We start from the raw sequence: 20,103 nt of genomic DNA on the forward strand, positions 1-20,103 counted from the left end.
GCTGCCCTGTGTTTCTGCTCTGGCGGGGCACTGGCTGGTGCATGTGGTCCTGCAGCCTGCTGCCTGCGTCTGCCGCCTTTTCCCCCCACAGGAGAGAGGCGCTGCGCGCTGCCCTTCACCTGAACAGCTCACTTGGCTTTTTTTTTTTTTTTTTTTGGGTCCGGTCGTGGGGCCTGAACTCTGGGCCTGGGCGCTGTCCCTCAGCTCTTCAGCTCAAGGCTAGCACTCTACCACTTGAGCCACAGCGCCACTTCCGGCTTTTTTTTTTTATGTGGTGCTAAGGAATCGAACCCAGGGCCTCGAGCATGCAAGGCAAGTGCTCTACCACTGAGCCGTCTTCCCAGCCCATCACTTGGCTTTTTTTTAATGGCAAGGAGCTGCTGGTTCTCCCGTCTGGTTTAGAAATGTCTCTTCCTCTGTCTTCCTTCTGAGGCCGGCACTGGCTGGCTTTGCCTTGGCGCTGTGGCGGGCAGGGTCGGTGCTCTGCCACGCTGGTTGTCTCTGCGTGCGGCCAGCTGACTGGCACCCAGGAGCCCTGCTTTGGTTTACCGAGATTCTCAGACCCAGACTTTAAGGTTTCCCGCCAAATCTGGGGTGGCTTTGACCACCATGTCCTTAATAGCTTCCTATCTGGAGCTCCATCTCTTCTGAGACAGCGAGGAATCTTCCAGATCTCTCACGCAGCCCTCTCCTTTTGCAGCTATGCTTACTCTCCCTCAGTCGATCTCCATTTTGTTTGGATTCGTTCATTTCTATTGCCATCTTGAAGTTCACCAACTCATCTGCCATCTCTCCCTTGATAATCTGTCTTTATCGGGGGGTGGGGGGGTGGGGGGGTGGGGGGGAGAACCAAACCCAGATCATTCATCTTATTCATAGGACTCTTACCTCTAATGAACCAGCAAAATGACAGAACTGGAAGTGTGGCTCAAGTGATAGAGCAGCAATTGGGAGCAGGGGAGGAGAGCCAAGTGAGAGCGGTAGGCCCTGAGTTTCAAGCCCTACCAGAACAAAAGAGTAACACTACGCTGCTGTACATACTCCATCTGGCAGATGAGTACCCAGGAGAACTCCAGTGTCTACTTACAACTTTACATTTCCAAGAGCCAGTGAGATGGCTTCCTCACCAAGCAGCTTCAAGGCCTAGACTCTGAGTTCCCAGCATCCTCTGGGCACGCGCCTTCCGGCAGGCATGCGTGGAGCCGTCCTCTGACAGTCAGACTGCAGGAAGGACAGGCGCACTGACAATCCTGCCTTCCTCTCTCACCTGAGGCCCAACAAGAACATCTGTTTTCTCAAAGAAGTTAGGCAATTTCCTCCCTTATCTCCCTCCAAGAGGAAGAAGTAAACTGTCCTCAGACAAGACTCACAAGAAAACCAGAGCAAACCAGCTATAAGAACTGGGGCCACAGCTGGTCTCCTGTGGCTCACGCCTGTGATCCTAGCTACTCAGGAGGCTGAGATCTGAGGGTTGAGGTTCAAAGCCAGACCAGGCAACAAAATCCACGAGACACTTACCTCCAATAATCCATCAGAAAGCCGGAAGTGGCGCTGTGGCTCAAGTGGTAGAGCGCTTGCCTTGAGCTGAAGAGAGCAGGAACAGCGCCCAGGCCCAGAGTTCAGGGCCCACAACCAACAAAAAAATAACACACACAAAAACAAAGATTAAATGAGGCCACAAGGGTGAGGCCCAGGCCCCCAGGACCGCGGCGCCCTAGACGAGAGGACTCAGCGCCAACTCAGGGCCTTGATAGGGGACACACGGCACCCCCGGCCCGCAGGGTCCACATGGCAGGGGGGCCATCACCCCAGGGAGACCGCCCAGCAGGGACCGCGCTCTGAGAGGGTACCCCACACACCCCGCTCAGAGAGAGAGAGCACCCCACACACCCCGCTCAGAGAGAGAGAGCACCCCACACACCCCGCTCAGAGAGAGAGCACCCCACACACCCTGCTCAGAGAGAGAGAGAGCACCCCACACACCCCGCTCAGAGAGAGAGAGCACCCCACACACCCCACTCAGAGAGAGAGAGAGCACCCCACATACCCCGCTCAGAGAGAGAGCACCCCACACACCCCGCTCAGAGAGAGCACCCCACACACCCCGCTCAGAGAGAGAGCACCCCACACACCCCACTCAGAGAGAGAGAGAGCACCCCACATACCCCGCTCAGAGAGAGAGAGAGAGAGCACCCCACATACCCCGCTCAGAGAGAGAGCACCCCACACACCCCGCTCAGAGAGAGCACCCCACACACCCCGCTCAGAGAGAGAGAGCACCCCACACACCCCGCTCAGAGAGAGAGAGAGTACCCCACACACCCCGCTCAGAGAGAGAGAACACCCCACACACCCTGCTCAGAGAGAGAGAGCACCCCACACACCCCGCTCAGAGAGAGAGAGCACCCCACACACCCCGCTCAGAGAGAGAGAGAGAGCACCCCACACACCCCACTCAGAGAGAGAGAGAGAGAGCACCCCACATACCCCGCTCAGAGAGAGAGCACCCCATACACCCCGCTCAGAGAGAGAGAGAGCACCCCACACACCCCGCTCAGAGAGAGAGAGAGCACCCCACACACCCCGCTCAGAGAGAGAGAGAGCACCCCACACACCCCGCTCAGAGAGAGAGAGAGAGCACCCCACACACCCCGCTCAGAGAGAGAGAGCACCCCACACACCCCGCTCAGAGAGAGAGAGAGAGCACCCCACATACCCCGCTCAGAGAGAGAGAGCACCCCACACACCCCGCTCAGAGAGAGAGAGAAAGCACCCCACACACCCCGCTCAGAGAGAGAGAAAGCACCCCACACACCCCGCTCAGAGAGAGAGAGAGCACCCCACACACCCCGCTCAGAGAGAGAGAGAGAGCACCCCACACACCCCGCTCAGAGAGAGAGCACCCCACATACCCCGCTCAGAGAGAGAGAGCACCCCACACACCCCGCTCAGAGAGAGAGAGCACCCCACACACCCCGCTCAGAGAGAGAGAGAGCACCCCACACACCCCGCTCAGAGAGAGAGAGCACCCCACACACCCCGCTCAGAGAGAGAGCACCCCACACACCCCGCTCAGAGAGAGAGAGAGCACCCCACACACCCCGCTCAGAGAGAGAGCACCCCACACACTCCGCTCAGAGAGAGAGAGAGCACCCCACATACCCCGCTCAGAGAGAGAGAGAGAGAGCACCCCACATACCCCGCTCAGAGAGAGAGCACCCCACACACCCCGCTCAGAGAGAGCACCCCACACACCCCGCTCAGAGAGAGAGAGCACCCCACACACCCCGCTCAGAGAGAGAGAGAGTACCCCACACACCCCGCTCAGAGAGAGAGAACACCCCACACACCCTGCTCAGAGAGAGAGAGCACCCCACACACCCCGCTCAGAGAGAGAGAGCACCCCACACACCCCGCTCAGAGAGAGAGAGAGAGCACCCCACACACCCCACTCAGAGAGAGAGAGAGAGCACCCCACATACCCCGCTCAGAGAGAGAGCACCCCACACACCCCGCTCAGAGAGAGAGAGAGCACCCCACACACCCCGCTCAGAGAGAGAGAGAGCACCCCACACACCCCGCTCAGAGAGAGAGAGAGCACCCCACACACCCCGCTCAGAGAGAGAGAGAGAGCACCCCACACACCCCGCTCAGAGAGAGAGAGCACCCCACACACCCCGCTCAGAGAGAGAGAGAGAGCACCCCACATACCCCGCTCAGAGAGAGAGAGCACCCCACACACCCCGCTCAGAGAGAGAGAGAAAGCACCCCACACACCCCGCTCAGAGAGAGAGAAAGCACCCCACACACCCCGCTCAGAGAGAGAGAGCACCCCACACACCCCGCTCAGAGAGAGAGAGAGCACCCCACACACCCCGCTCAGAGAGAGAGAGAGAGCACCCCACACACCCCGCTCAGAGAGAGAGCACCCCACATACCCCGCTCAGAGAGAGAGAGCACCCCACACACCCCGCTCAGAGAGAGAGAGCACCCCACACACCCCGCTCAGAGAGAGAGAGAGCACCCCACACACTCCGCTCAGAGAGAGAGAGCACCCCACACACCCCGCTCAGAGAGAGAGCACCCCACACACCCCGCTCAGAGAGAGAGAGAGCACCCCACACACCCCGCTCAGAGAGAGAGCACCCCACACACTCCGCTCAGAGAGAGAGAGAGCACCCCACACACCCCGCTCAGAGAGAGAACACCCCACATACCCCACTCAGAGAGAGAGAGAGAGAGAGCACCCCACATACCCCGCTCAGAGAGAGAGCATCCCACATAACCCGCTCAGAGAGAGAGCACCCCACACACCCCGCTCAGAGAGAGAGCGCACCCCACACTAAGTCGCAAGGCTGGCCGGGTTCCTACCTGAGGGTGGTGGGGAGGGGGGGCGCAGGGCCCTTGGGCACACAGCAGATGGGGTCAGCAGAGCCACCACCAGCCAGGATGGCCTCCCACAAACAGCCTCAGAGCACCGGGCCCACCGCACTGCCAACACCCAGCCTCGGCCCTCCGCGGCTGCCAGCTGCCCGAGTCAGCTGGGGCTGGGCTTTCCCATCCCCTGGCCAAAACCCCCACAGTGACCCGGGAGTCAGCGCAGAGTCAAAGGCCAGGGGACCAGACCTCTGCACATCGACCAACATGGATGATGATAATCAACTCAGGCATACACAAAAGAGTGGGTAAGAAAGCCCCCAGAAAGCAACAGTGTGAAGCCAGCCTGGTTAGGAAAGCCTGCGAGACTCTCATCTCCAACAAACCTGCCAAGAGTGGAGGTGTGGCTCAAGTGGTAGAGCTCCAGTCGTGAGTGAAAAAGTGGGACAGCGCCCAGGACCTGAGTGCAAGCGCAGCACCAGCAAAGTAAGACAGTGGGCGCGTCTCTGCTTACCTGAGTTTAGAGTGACATCTTTGATCTGTGGTTCCATCAAGCACACAAATGACCCTGGCTGCCCTCCTCCTGCTCTGACTGCTGCAGGTCCCACTACTAATCAGACATTTCATTTGCTTTTCATTGCTGAAAATGGAACCCAGGGCCTTGTGCAGTCTAGACAACTGGTCTACCATTGACCTACAAACCAGCCCCCATCCCTGCCTATTTGGGAATCTTGCCAGTATCAAACCAATATGATAAACCTTTTCTGGGTCTGTGTCTGTGTCTGTGTGTTGGCCCTGGGACTTGAACCAGGGCCTCGGTGCTATCCCTAAGCTATTGTACTGAAGGCCTGGGCTCTACCACCTGAGCCACAGCTCTACTTCTGGTTTTTTTGGTGGTTACAGCTGGCGTCAAACTGTGATCCTCAGATCTCAGGCTCCTGAGTAGCTAGGATTACAGGCCTGAGCCAACGGCGCCTGACTTGAACCCTTTCTTTCCTTCCTTCCTTTCGTTCTTTCTTTTTCCTTCCTTTCTTTCTCTCTCTCTCTTTCTTTTTCCTTCCTTTCTTTCTCTCTCTTTCTCTCTCTCTCTCTCTCCTTCTCTCTTTCTTTGTCATGGGGCCTGAATTCTGGGCCTGGGCGCTGTCCCTCAGCTCTTCAGCTCAAGGCTAGCACTATACCACTTGAGCCATAGCACCACTTCCAGCTTTTTCTGCTTATGTGGTACCGAGGAATTGAACCCAGGGCCTCATGCATGCAAGGCAAGCGCTCTACCACTGAGCCACCTTCCTGGCCCTTGAGCCCTTTCTTTCTTTCTTTCTTTCTTTCTTTCTTTTTTGGGTCTGGTTGTGGGGCCTGAACTCTGGGCCTGGGCGCTGTCCCTCAGCTCTTCAGCTCAAGGCTAGCACTCTACCACTTGAGCCACAGCGCCACTTCCGGGTTTTTTCTTTTTCGCTTACCTGGTGCTGAGGAATCGAACCCAGGGCCTCAGGCATGCAAGGCAAGTGCTCTACCACTGAGCCAACTTCCCAGCCCTTTCTTTTCTTTCTCTCTTTCTCTTTCTTTCTTTCTTTCTTTCTTTCTTTCTTTCTTTCTTTCTTTCTTTCTTTCTCTCTCTCTCTTTCTCTTTCTTTCTTTTTTTCTTTTTTGGTTGTGGGACTTGAACTCTGGGCCTGAGCGCTGTCCTTCAGCTCTTCAGCTCAAGGCTAGCTCTCTACCACTTGAGCTACAGCTACTCAGCCTCCTGAGTAGCTAGGATTAAAGGCGTGAGCCACTGGTGCCCAGCTGAGCCATTTCTTAACACTATCAGTTTTCCAGGCCGTGTTCACATTGTCGCTGCAGGACTGCAGTGACAATGGCTTCCCGTGGTTGTGCTGCTCCTGTCATAGAATCGCAGGGTTCGGCCACCGCTTGCTGGCAGCACGGCTGCCGTCTCTTTAGGCCCTGGGCTGGATGTTTTTTAAAATGCTATTAACCTGGAGAAACCGCACTCCTGTTTTGTGGAATTGCACTCATTCTAAGCTGGCCTAATTGATTTTTTTAGGCCTCGTGTGAGCTGTTCCTCTGTGTCTTCTGGTAGAGTAGTAATTAGATCTAGAGGTTCCTAGATTCAGCTTCAGTTCATCATGTTTTTGGTGGTGCTGTTGTTATTGGAAATCTTCCTGTTCTAAAGTTACAAAGGTTTCTCCTGTCCTTTCTTCTACAAGTTTTGTAACTGTGATGTGTTCTGAGTTGATTCTGTTTTATTTATTTATTTATTTTTTGTTGGTGGTAGGGCTTGAACTCTGGGTCTGGGCGCGGTCCCTCAGCTCTTCAGCTGAAGGCGAGCGCTCTACCACTTGCTTGAGCTACAGTGCCACTTCCGGTTTTCTAGTGGTTTATTGGAGATAAGAGTCTCACGGTCTTTCCTGCCTGGGCTGGCTTTGAACCGAGATCCCCAGATCTCAGCCTCCTGAGTAGCTAGGATTACAGGCATGAGCTAGTGGCGTCCGTCTTATCTTTTTTTTTTTTTTTGGGGGTCCAGTCGTGAGGCCTGAACTCTGGGCCTGGGCACTGTCCCTCAGCTCTTCAGCTCAAGGCTAGCACGCTACCACTTGAGCCACAGCACCACTTCCGGCTTTTTTCTTTTTGCTTATGTGGTGCTGAGGAATCGAACCCAGAGCCTTGAGCATGCAAGGCAAGTGCTCTACCACTGAGCCACCTTCCCAGCCCCCGGCTATGTGCTCAGGCTGGCCTCAATGTCAGCCTCCTGAGTGCCAGGATGTCAGGCATGCCTCATGATACCTGACAGGTGAGCAGACTTTCAGACATGGAGTGATGCAGGACCAGGACTACTTTCCTCCCCATGGACGGCTCCAGCCTGTCCTTGCAAGGCGTCCTCACTCATACACACCCCATTGGTTTCACTCACTAAAATGCCCAAACACACCAGCACGTCTTGATTACTGAAAGCAGTATAGTAATGACTCAGAAAGATTGAACCCTCCCAACATCTCCACCAAAACACCCTGATTCTTTTAGATCTTAACTTTTCCATTTGCAAATGGAAATCAATTTGTAATTAGAAATGATAAAATTAAAAACTGATAATACCAAGTGTTGGCAAGGACAAGGATGGGCTGAACTTTTCAACAACTAAAATGCTTTTCACTTTGGAAAAGAACCCAAAGCTCCATTCCATAAGATAAACATATTGTACTATATGGCCCAGAAAAGAAAAGGAAGAAATTGCAAACACATCAACACAGACATATTTTAAAATGAAGAAAAAAGACTAAAAACAACAACAAAAAATCCAAGCCGGGTGCTGGTGGCTCATGCCTGTCATCCTAGCTACTCAGGAGGCTGAGATCTGAGGATCACAGTTCAAAGCCAGCCCAACTATCCATCAGAAAACTGGAATTGGCACTATGGCTCAAGTGGTAGAGCACTAGCCTTGAGCTGAAGAGCTGAGGGAGAGTGTCCAGGCCCAGTGTTCAAGCCCCATGACAAATAAATAAATAAATAAATAAATAAATAAATAAATAAATAAATTCCAGTAACAAGTAAGACAGATATAAAATGAATTAGATCAGAAATCACTTTGAAGATCAATAGTATAAATGTGCCAATAAGAGCACAGACTTAGGCTGGGCATTGGTGGCTCACACCTGTTATCCGAGCTACTCAGGAGGCTGAGATCTGAGGATGCCAGTTCAAAGCCAGCTCAGGCAAGAAAGTCTGTAAGACTCATGTCTCAAGGTAATCACCAGAAAACCAGAAGTGGAACTGTGGCTCAAAGCGGTAGAGCACTAGCATTGAGCAAAAAAGCTCAAGGACAATGCCCAGACCCTGAGTTCAAGCCCAATGACTGACCAAAACACAAAAAAATACAGATTGTCAAAGTGGATCAAAAGACAAGGCTCACTGGGTGCTGGTGGCTTAATGCCTGTATTCCTAGCTATACAAGAGGCTAAGATCTGAGGATCATGGTTTGAAGCCAGCCCAGACAGGAAAGTCCATGAGACTCTTATCTCCAGTTAACTAGCAAAAAACCTGAAGTGGAGCCGGGCGCTGGTGGCTCACGCCTGTAATCCTAGCTACTCAGGAGGCTGAGATCTGAGGATCGCAGTTCAAAGCCAGCCCGGGCAGGAAAGACCGCGAGACTCCTATCTCCAATAAACCACCAGAAAACCGGAAGTGGCGCTGTAGCTCAAGTGGTAGAGCGCTCGCCTTGAGCTGAAGAGCTGAGGGACAGCGCCCAGGCCCAGAGTTCAAGCCCCACGACCGACAAAAAAAAAAAAAAAGAAAAAAACCTGAAGTGGCTGAAGTGGAGTTGTAGCTCAAGTGGTAGAGTACCAGCCATGAGCAAAAAAAGATTCTATTTTATATGATAAGACTTTTCTTTTTGTTGGTTGTGAGGCCTGAACTCTGGGCCTGGGCGCTGTTACTGAGCTCTTCAGCTCAAGGCGAGCACTCTACCACTCAAGTGGTGCTGAGGAATTGAACCCAGTATGTACCTCATGCATGAGAGGCAAGCACTCTACCACTGAGTCACCTTCCCAGCCTTAAGATCTTTTCTTGATGCTTTAAAAAATCCCTCTTTTTCTCTCTCTGATGTCAGTATTACAGCTTTAAACTCTTATTTTCTTGCCTTTTTTTTTTCACTCAGTGCTGGTGATTTATTATTTAAGCCACAGATCCTCCTCCTCCTCCTCCCCCTCCTCCTCCTCCTCCCCCCTCCTCCTCCTCTTCCTCCTCCACATTCTGGGTGATTGATTATTCTGTGTTCTTCTCTGGATGGTCCTGTCTGTAAATTCTTTAGCTTCATGAAATTCCTTAGCCCTCTGAACACCTGCATGTTTCACTGATCATTTTTAGGTATTTTTTGTGGTGTGGGAGGGGAGAGGAGTCCAGAGGAGAGGGGAGTAAAGGTAAGACCAAGTTCTGAGGGGAGGAGAGGAGAGGAAGAGAGTAGGGAAAGCCTGCAGGAGCAGAGCAGGGCAGGCCTGTGGACAGTGGAGAGGCCTGCAGTGGAGGAGGAAGGGAAGAAAGGGAAAAGCCTTCCCCTTTGGAGGTTTAGAGCATTGGAGCTTTGGAGGTCTGGGGTTGGAGGTTTGCAGACCGACTAATAAAGGTCTGGGCTGCCCATTGTAGGCTTGGAGGTTTGGTGGTCGAGGCTGCTCTTGGTGCTGGATATCTAGCCCGGACAAGGTAGTCTCAGGCCCCCTTTCTGGTGTAAATAGTGTAAATAAACTTCTTTTGTTCACCTTTCACTGTATAAGTGCGATCAGGTGGTCAGGCAGTCAGGCAGTCAGATGGTCAGGTGCACAGATGGTCAGGCGGCCAGATGCACAGGCAGCAGTCAGGCAGTGGTCTGGTGGTGAGGTGGTCAGATGGTCATGTGGCTAGGCAGATGGTCGGGTAGACAGGTGGTCAGGTGGTCAGGCGATGGTCAGTTGGTCAGGCGATGGTCAGTTGGTCAGGCGGCAGTCAGGTGGTCAGGTGGTGGTGAGGTGGTGAGGTGGACAGGTGGTGAGGTGGCCAGATAGTCAGGTGGTCAGATGGTCAGGTGGTCAGGTGGCGGTCACATGGTCAGGCGGCAGTCCAGGCGGTTAGTTGGTCAGGCGGTCAGTTGGTCAGTCAGGTGGTCATGCAGTCAGGCTGTGTTCAGGTGGTCAGGTGATAGTTGGTCAGGCGGCGGTCAGTTGGTCAGTTGGCCGGATGGTCAGTTGGTCAGGCGGCGGCCGGGCTCCAGGGCACAGGCCGCGCCCTCGCTGCTCAGCGGAAGGACGGACGGACTCGTGCCCGGCATGGCAGCGCGGAGCCCGGCCTTGGCCCAGGCGGATGACATGGGAGCGCGGCCGAGAGCGCGGAGCGAGGAAGCGGCGCGTCCGGGGCGGGCTCCCTCCGGCCCCTGGCCGGGCCTTGGTGACGTCGCCGTGACGTCAGAGGCACAGCACCGTCACCGTGACGCCAGAGGCCTGGCGCTCGGTCCCGGGCGTTTCCAGACCCCGCTCCGCGCCCGCCGCGAGCCTCCCCTGCGCGGGCCCCGCGGTGGCCCCTCCGCCCGGGCGGCCAGCCGGGCACGCGGTCTCCCCGGCCCCGGGGCGGGCACGCGGGGTGGCGGAGGCCGTTTCAGCTTCCTCACAGGACACAGAATGTTCCAGAGCAAGCGCAGGCAGGGCCTGGAGCAGCGTCGGGCCAGAGCGCGCCGGTGGCCGGTGCGTATGGCAGCGCGCGCGGGCCCCGCCCGGTCTTGACCTGGTCACCCCGAGGCCGCCGCCCTCCCGCGGCAGCCCAGCGCTTTCCTCGGGATGGCGACGTACCGGGATGGTGTGTGCCGGGTTTGGACGAGGGGCCCCGGCATCCCAGGCCGCCGGTCCGGGTGGACGGAGGGGCTTTGCAGGCTGGGCCTCCTCGGCGGCGGCTACGCTCCTCGCGGGAGCGCAGGGCCTCGGCCTGGCCTCTCCATGCCCGGGTCAGACGCCGTGCGTCACTCCGGCGCGTTCTCCTCTGGCTGCGCTGTCCTCCCAACCCAGCAGAGCTGCGCGACCCTGGACTTGAACCCTCCAGAACCACGTGCCAAGAATAAATGTTCCTGGGGCTGGGAAGGTGGCTCAGGGGTAGAGCGCTCGCCTCGCATGCATGAGGCCCTGGGTTCGATTCCTCGGCACCACATACACAGAAAAAGCTGGAAGTGGCGCTGTGGTTCAAGTGGTAGAGCGCTAGCCTTGAGCAAAAGCAGCGCAGGGACAGCGTCCAGGCCATGAGTTCAAGCCCCAGGACTGACAAAAATAAAGTTCCCCCTTCTGTAAGTATCTCTATCAGGCACATTTCCAACTGGGCAGAACGGGAGGCAAGCTAACTTTCAAAGAATTTAGCAACTGTTACTAAAACGTAAGCACACATACTTCGCTGTACATAGTCACTACCTTTATTCAACCAAGTACAGCGAGCCCCACGGGCAAGGCACGTCTGCGTCTCCAGGGGGTCACAGTGGCAGGATTGGGGTGCTGGCAGACGCAGATCCAAGGCAAGGGCGTTTCAAAGGCCAGCGGAGCCGGAGCTCCACGCGGAGGATCTGCGCGCACAGGTTCACGTGAGCTGGACGTTGCTCCTGCCTGGCCCATGACCGGGCCTGGAGGCCTCTGGAGGGGGGAGCGGCCCCACCCCCACCCCGAGCCTCACCGTGCCTCTCGGCACGTCGGCACTCTGGGGGGGGTGAACATCTGCGCAGCTGCTGCAGGCCAGCACTCAAAACATCTGCTTAAATCTGCTTAGCTTAACGCTGGCTTTCTGTGGGGCGGGAGAGCGAGGAGGGTGACTGGGGACGGGAGGCAGAGGGTGTACAAGGCCACCGGTTACCATCCCTAACCATCAGATTCAGTTTGAATTTAATTCCCCATCATTCTGGCAGCATCAGAATGGCAGGGTGTCCCACGGACAGCAAAGAGTCCTCCCCCTTCCCATCCTCCCCCTCAGCAGACCCCACCAATGTCCAGGAGCTCCCAGAGCTGGTCATGACAGTGGGGGACTCCCTTCCCCCAGTGCAGCCATGCCTGAATCTGGGAGGACCACGCGTGCCTCTGCTCCCCGGTACACCCAGCACCTGTCAGTGGCTGGTCACACACAGGGGACAGACAGCTTGCCATGGTGAAGACAGGCCTCCTCATTCCTGGCCTATGAGAGAATCTGGCACAGCCTCACACCAGGCAGGGAGTGAAGATGCAACGCCCTGCACCGGGGCTCGTCCCGAGGCTGAGCTCTGGAGCGCCCCGCTGCTGGCTCTACACCCGTCTTGCCATCCTCCAGGCTGCTCTACTGCATGCGCCCGGGGCAGAGCCGCGGACACAGCGAGGCAGAGAATGTGAACAGAGCGGAGTCTGAGTGTCCAAACACACTTGCGGCCGTGTAAGGAAACGGCCTCAGAGCAGCCTTTGGGCAGGACTGGCTGGTCAGAGGACCGGCCGAGTGCCTCTGGGTGTGCCTGCACGCCAGGTATAGTAGTTAAGTGTAAAACCACTTTGGGGTTTCTCTTCATCTGGTGGTGAGGGGCTGGAATCAGGAACTTGTGTGTCAGGTGAGTGCTCCAACACCCAGCTGCACCCCAGCCTGTTACTTTGTGCGTCTATGTAGCCCGGGGCAGCCTTAGACTCACTATGTAGTCCAGGATGGTCTTGAACTTGAGTCTCTTGGCTTTATCTCCCAAATGCTGGCTAGAAGCCACCTCTTTACAAGTCTGTTACTAATATCAAATAACTAATCATATGGGCTTTACTACTGGACATGTGCAGTATTTCCAACACCAATGATTCTGGCTTATCAAATCACTAATAATATGGGCTTTACTGCTGGACCTTCTAGTTCATTCCACTGATCTTCGGACCTGTCTCTGAGCTCTGTAGGACACCTTGAGGCCTAGGATTGTGAAACCACCAGCATTGCTTTTTCTTTTTCTTTTTTGGCCCAGAATTGCTTTGGCTAGTGGAGGTCTTTTGTTGTTACATATGAATTTTTGGATGGTTTCTCTTAGTGAAGAATGTCACTAAGCAATGCATTCAATTTGTAGATCATTTTTGGCAGCATGGCCATTTTTTCTATTTCTTTTTATTTCTTTTTATTTATGAGGCCTGAACTCTGGGCCTGGGCGCTGTCCCTCAGCTCTTCAGCTCAAGGCAAGCGCTCTACCACTTTAGCTATAACGCCACTTCCAGTTTTCTACTGGGTTAGTGGAGATAAGAGGTGTCTCACGGACTTTCCTGCTCAGGCTGGCTTTGAACTGCGATCCTCAGATCTCAGCCTCCTGAATAGCTACGATTACAGGTATGAGTCACAAGCGCCCAGCTAACATGGCCATTTTCACAATATTCACTCTACATAGCTGTGAACATGGGAGGTCTTTGTTTCCTGATGCTGTCATCTACTTCTGAAAGCCAACTCTGTACAGACATCACGAGGCTGAGTGGCAGAGCAGAGGCCACATCATCTGGAGGCCGGGTCCTCCTGCAGCGCCGCCTGCACCGTGCGCAGGGCTACGGACGGTGGTGGTGGCCGGCCTTCCTACTCCAGGAGCCCTGCACTCACCTGTTGGTTTCCACTGCAGTCCTCTGACCTTACATGCTTGCGGAAGTTCCGGACAAGGCACTACAGGGAAGTGACAGAACCTTCAAGTCCCTTGTCCCCCGCCGTGAGCCGGGCAGCTTGTTCTGCCATGGGCTTCTGCCTTGGTGAGCTAGGTGCTAAGACCGTGTCTCAAAATACTAAAGATGGGGGTGGGGGCCAGAAAGGGTGACATTATCCACAAAGCTCTGTACTTATTAACATTAAAAAAGGGGGGGGGCTGACTGGTCACTGAATTAAAATCTCTAAAGTTGTGAGCAAAAGAAACCTCCTCCTTTGGTAAATCTATTTATTTTTTGGGAAACTGATTTACTCAAGTACTTGTCAATTATAATAATCTCCTCATCAATCCATTATCTGGCGAAATCCAGGGAGACCACACACACCAGATGTGCTCCTCAGCGACTCGGAGACACCAAGCCCAAAGTGGGGCCACTTCCTTTGTATTTATTTTGGTCAGTCGTGGGGCCTGAACTCTGGGCCTGGGCGCTGTCCCTCAGTGCTTCAGCTCAAGGCCAGCGCTCTACCACTGGAACCATAGTGCCACTTCCAGTTTTCTGGCAGTTTAGTGAAGACAAGATTTTCACGAGTGTTGCTGTGGTTCAAGTGGTAGAGTGCTCGCCTTGAGCTGAAGAGCTGAGGGACAGCGCCCAGCCCAGAGTTCAAGCCCCATGACCACCACCACCACCAACAACAACAAAAACCTTCGACACTCCCTTTGGGGCTGGGAAGGTGGCTCAGTGGTAGAGCGCTTGCCTTGCATGCATGAGGCCCTGGGTTCGATTCCTCAGTACCACATAAACAGAAAAAAGAAAAGCCAGAAGTGGTGCTGTGGCTCAAGTGGTAGAGCGCTAGCCTTGAGCTGAAGAGCTGAGGGACAGTTCCCAGGCCCAGAGTTCAAGCCCCACGACCGGACCTCCCCTCCCCCTCCCCCCCCCCAAAAAAAGATTTTCATGGCTTTTTGTGCCGGGGCTGGCTTTGAACTGCGATCCTCAGATCTCAGTCTCCTGAGTAGCTAGGATGATAGGCGTGAGCCACCAGTGCCAGCTGGGTTCACTTTTGATTGCTCAAAAGCAACAAAGGAGCTGGATGCTGAGGGCTTATGACCATGATCTTCGGTAGCTACTCAGGAGGCTAAAACTATGGATAGTGGTTCAGAGTCAGCCTAGGAAGAAAAGTCCATGAGAGGTGTGGGTCAAGTGGTGGAGTGCTAGTCTTGAGCAAAAAAAGCTGTAGTAGCTTGAATTGCTGAGTTCACACCCCAGTAATAGCACTTAATAACAAAGACAAGCTGGGTGCTGGGACCCGGGCCTGTAATCCCAGCTGCTCCCGAGGCTGAGCGGTTCTAAGCCAGCCCAGGCAGGAAAGTCTCACAGACTCTTCTCTACAATTAACCACCAAAACACTGGAAGTGGAGCTGGGGCTGGGCAAAATAGTTCAGGGACAGCAACTAGGCCCCGAGTTTAAGTCCTAACTACCTACCAAAAAAAGAAAAGAGAGCAAACAGCAATGAAGGCAGTGGTATGGTCTTGCACAGAGCCAGCCTCCAGGGTCAGATCTAGTCAAGCTGAAGAAACAGGAGCTGCCAACAGCAGCCAGGCCACAGCATGGCTCAGCCTGGCCTGTAATCCCAGCCTCCCGGAGGCTCAGGCCTCAAGATCGAGGTTTGATGTCTGTCCCAGCAGGCAATCTGTGAGAGTCGTATTTCCAATTAACTCCTCCTCCTACCCGCCGGAAGGAGAGCTATGACTCCAGTGGTAGAGTGCTGTTATCTTGAGCACTGGGAGCAGCACGTGTGTGAGCCCTCGGCTATGCTAAAATTTATGAAATTCTGCACCACAACTGAGGTCAACTGCAAGACCATCACACAGGAAAGGACTAGCTCAGAGGTCAGGCACGGCTGAAGACGGACTGCGCGGCTGCCTCAGAGGTCAAGTCCCGGGAAGTCACACATACCAAGCCGCAGCCCCCCCCCAGGCCTGCTCAGAAGGAAGAACAGCACCCCACTTCATATGAGGGTGGAGATGGGGGTGCAGATACTGTTTTGTTTCATATTTTATTACATCAATGGCTTGAAAATTTTTATTTAACTTCAGCAAATATTGGAAATAGAAAAATGAATTCTGCAGAATTTCACAAATCTTCCAATTTCCACTAACAAATTTATCATTCAATGGCTAAGCAATTATAATGCTATGAACATTCACCACAACGTATGTGCTGAAATAGAAAACAGGCAGAGAGAGACAGGAAAATATTACTTACAACAGCATTATTACAACATATTTTCTTTAAAATTCCAAAGTGGATTTTTATCACTTCAAAAGATATACAGCATTTCCATTATATTTGCAAACTTAACCTTATACATCTTTTAAAATCTTGAAAAAATTTTAAGCAATCTAAAAAGCACTTAGCAAAGTTGTAAGTCTACATGGTGGAGTACTGTCGGCTCCGGTATAAACTTCGCTGCAGAAGGTGACTGTAAACACTCATTATTTTACAACATGCATAGACTATACTGACCTGCCTTCTTCTCAACTATATAGCGTTCCTGCCATTGTGCTTTACTACAGTTAGGAAAAGCCACGGAGATCCGGGAGTGGCAGAAAGAGCATTGCACGAGGTCACTAGATTAGATTAGGAGGCTCTAACTACTCCGAGTAATTGGAGGCAAAGATTGCTTGATACCAAAAGCTTGAATCCTGGGTCACTACTCATAGAAACAGGCTAGTGGAGAGAGAGAGGCTCGTGTTGGAAGTTGGCTCTGTCTTTCCTTTGCTCACATAAAAGCAGGGATCCAGTTAGTGTAATGCACTGTTTGGCTTATTTTTGGTGTACAATTATACCAATAGTACATCTGATATTCAGAAAGACAAAAATAGGGTATAGTTGAAATTTAAAGTGACAATGAGCACGCAGAGTGGCGCGTGATATTTGAGGAACTTTTATATGAACAGAAAGCAACGACTGAATTACTCCAACACAGCAAGCCTTTCGTCTTCTTTTGTGATTAGAGGCTTGTGATCCCCAGCGGATCTTATAGATTGAAACCAGTAACTATCTTGAGGAAGCCATGTCTTGACAAACACACAAGACAAGGCAGCGGGCGGACAGTGCTAACCGGCTCCCGCCCACACCAGCACCTGACTGTGCACCCCAGCGGGCGGCTCGGCGGGCGCCAGCTTCCCAGCTACAGCAACGTGACAGAGACGACCACTGCTGCTCGCCAGTCCACGCGACATTCAAGTAACAGGTGTCTAAATGGTAAGTGAAGAGGACTTTTACCTAAGACTTTACACATCTACACAAAATTAAATAAAACAAACTTTTAATGCATATGCAATACAATTGATCTTTTAGGGATTCCTAAACTAAAAGTTAACTATTATTTGTGTTCATGATACTCTATTTTGCACAATAACTTATACTTAGGAGAATTTCCCCCAAAAAATATATATAATTATGACATTCACATTGATAATTTTAAGAACACAAAGCTTGAGTGACATTCTATCTGAAGCAGTTACCATGTCCCAAATGCACCCTGCCAACGCACCTAATTATTGATATGTTAGAGTCTTCACGTATGTAAGACCAGACCACTCAGCTTTGAAAGCTAAGTGGTTTCTTGCATTATCTCACTGGAAAGACAATGTAATAAAAAGTTTAAAGCACAGTGCTGTTTTACACGAGACCGCAGCAAAAGCAGCTAGGCAAAGACCACCTTTCCCCTCTGTCCAATGAGAATGGGCGCCTCTTTCCCTCCAATGAGCGACCATGATCACGAGTTCGCCAGCACGTGACTCTTCAGGGCTGGAGGCCGTTCCAAACCAGGAAGCACGCAAGGGGACAGGGCCCAGCCCTGCCGCTCTGCCTGCCACGCCTCCTGAGGGTTAGCATGAATTCTAGATATTGCCATGAAGGATTAAATTGGAAGGAAAAGAGCCTGGGCTTGAAGAAGCCAGACAGAACCATAGGCAGAGGGAGAAAGCCGCTGCCTTGGTGCTGGACACAACCCGCTAGCAGGAGCAAGCACTTGAGAAAGCGAGGAGAGCGGAAGGCTGAGGCAGGGGCTTGTGCAAACCGGGCCCCTCATCCCGCCATTCCCACCATCCTGCAACTCCACAGCAGGCTGGCGACAAAGACACAAAACTCAGCTGTGCCCAGTGTAGCTTTGCTACCTGCCCTCGGGTCAGACCAGTAGGCCAGGCCCTGGTCCTGATCTTCACAAGTGCTCCCTGGCCAACAAGCACATGATCAGCAGCAGCAGGACCGGAAAGTCCTGCCGCGCTCCCTGCCCAATGACCTTCCTCCAGACCTCTCAGAAAGAACGGACACGCCACCAAATCCGAGATTCCTAGCTGAGCCTCTTCCTAAAGAAAAAAAACCCCAAAATCAGTGGACCTAAGTAAATAGAAAAAGCAAGGTGCTTGAGACTCAAAACACACCAATTTCTAATTGCATATTTAAATTCTTAAAAATTGTTTATGCATTAAAGCATCTACTTTTGTTTCCTTTTTGGTATTCAAAGCAGAAAAAACTATTTCAGCGATGCAACAACCAGGCTCCGTCTTGACTGGCTGACAACCCTCTATCCCAGGCAGGCAGACGGGCAGGCAGGCAGGCAGTCTAGTAAGAGAACAGAAGTCTGTAAGGAGCTCTGCTGTTCCTAGCCAGTCCTCTCTAAATGTATTCTGGAGCACTGCAGATGGATTCTTTCCATCCTGGTAGCAGTGGACCAGTACTGATCACTTCTCTGCCCTGAACTCTGCTGAGAAGGGAGGCCATGATGTTTGTGGGATCACACTGTACACAAATGACACAAAGGACACACACAGTCACACACAACAGGCCAGGCACACCAAAAGGGTGGGAACAAATGGTGTGTCTCTTGTAAAAAACCATCTCCAGCTATTCTAATGTCCTGCACTAGCCTGACATTTAAAAACCCTCACTGTCAGAACCTCCAGCTCCCGCCACGTCTTGTCTCAGCGATGTTCTCTTTGGCAAGCAATAAACATTAAATAAGACACTTCAACAGAAAAGGATTGATAACATGGTTGCCAAAAGTAGAAGGCACCAATTCCAAATGTACAAGCACCAGGTACAGTGATATGGACCGAGTCTCTCGGGGTGGGGTGGTGGCAATGGTGGCTGGGGGATCAGGAAGAGATGGGGTGCACCCACCCTGGGATCGCAATGCTGAAGGCTGAAGGCAGAAAGCGCCGAGGTCCGTATTCCTGTTAAACTACAGTGTCCAAGGACAGTGGCTGTGAGTGAGCCACTTGGGAAGGGAGAAAGGCATGGCATTAGAGGAAAAGGGGAAGGGCACCCAGTTTCTAAACCGTAGCTCTACACTTAGGGGGCGGTGAGCGGCGTCAGGATGGCTGGTACAATAAAGATTGTGAGTCTGCCAATAAACGTTTGATTTCCAAGGAAGCATGATATTACTTAGGTGGCTGCCCCCAAAAAGAACAAGGAGCTTTCTAGAAGGCCAGCAGGGCTGGTTACTCGGAGAATCGCAATACGCACAAAGTAGAAAGTGCGGGCCATGCAAGGGCGGAGCCGGGCCCTCCATCACGACCTGCCCTGCGCTGCGTGGCTCGGGCGGGGCGGGGGGCGGGGGGCGGGGGGCGTGCAGCCGTGGGCCCCAGCACGTCGGCGGCGGAGTGGGATGCAGCGGAGCTCTCTGAGAAGTGGCGCCAACATGGAGGAACGAGCAAGGACTTAAGGCAGATGTAGCGCAGGACTGGAAGTGTATGCCTTTTTTGGTAATAGCTGCTTGTCCACAGAGATGTGATGCAGATGGCTAGGTGATGTCTTGTAATACCTGATATCCTGGATAACATCGTGGAGTCCATACCAAGTGCTCCGAGCCCCCCGAGGCGCTCACGAGGCTGAGGCGTATCTCACATCGAGGACGGAAGCAGTCTGCAGGAAAGGAAAAGGAAGGAAAGATCAAAGACCAGGGAAAGGCACACAGCTATGGCTGGGTGCTCTGTGGGGGGAGAAGGTACACGCCACCAACCCCACATGGCAGACGCAGTGCCTGGCCGCACAAGCGCTTCCTGGGCAGGGAGCGTGCGAGTGTGGACGCACACGTTCCCATCCACAGCAGTGTGCTCCTCGGTGAAGAAAGGGCAGCGCAGGAGCCAATGCTGGCTGAACAGCACGGCAGTGGCAACGATTCATTGTCCAGAGACAGGTGGTGGCGGCCACCAATTCCTGCCAGAAGACAGAATGCATGCTGGGGAAGCTGCCAGGCTGCGAATCCAAAATCCAAGAATACCGTTGCTTCAGGGTAGTGCTGAGACCGAACGGAGATAGTCCTGTCAGAACTCTCCTTGTTGGCAATACATCCTCATTTTCAGCAGGACTCTAACCTGCCACCTCTCCAATTGGTAATTCCATCTTTACATAAAGGAGGATGCCAATGACCACTAGCTGTTGGCTATACATGCTTTCTTTTCTCCAGTGCTTTTTTTCCTTCCATCTCTATATATGGAAGTCCTGGGCTTGAATTCAGGGCCCAGGCTCTGTCCCTGAGCCTCTTGGTGCTCAAAGCTAGTACTCATTTGAGCCACAGCGCTACTCCCAGCTTTTTCTGTTTATATAGCTCTGAGG

At 53.2% G+C, this 20,103-nt stretch overlaps 1 protein-coding gene across 1 annotated transcript in view; it reads right to left on the reverse strand.

Annotated features, from left to right (window-relative positions):
- Positions 1–15,548: 15,548 nt before the first annotated feature.
- Rcor1 (REST corepressor 1) overlaps positions 15,549–20,103 on the reverse strand; it is an 87,608-nt gene continuing 83,053 nt past the window's right edge. Inside the window, exon 12 of the mRNA XM_069997523.1 lies at positions 15,549–19,410. Within this exon, the coding sequence (XP_069853624.1) occupies positions 19,369–19,410 (42 nt within the window). The 3' untranslated portion in view covers positions 15,549–19,368. The remainder of the gene's footprint in view (positions 19,411–20,103) is intronic.

This window comes from Dipodomys merriami, unplaced genomic scaffold (assembly GCF_024711535.1).
Source record: "Dipodomys merriami isolate MVZ:Mamm:240054 unplaced genomic scaffold, mDipMer1.0.p SCAF_50, whole genome shotgun sequence".
NCBI lineage: Eukaryota > Metazoa > Chordata > Mammalia > Rodentia > Heteromyidae > Dipodomys > Dipodomys merriami.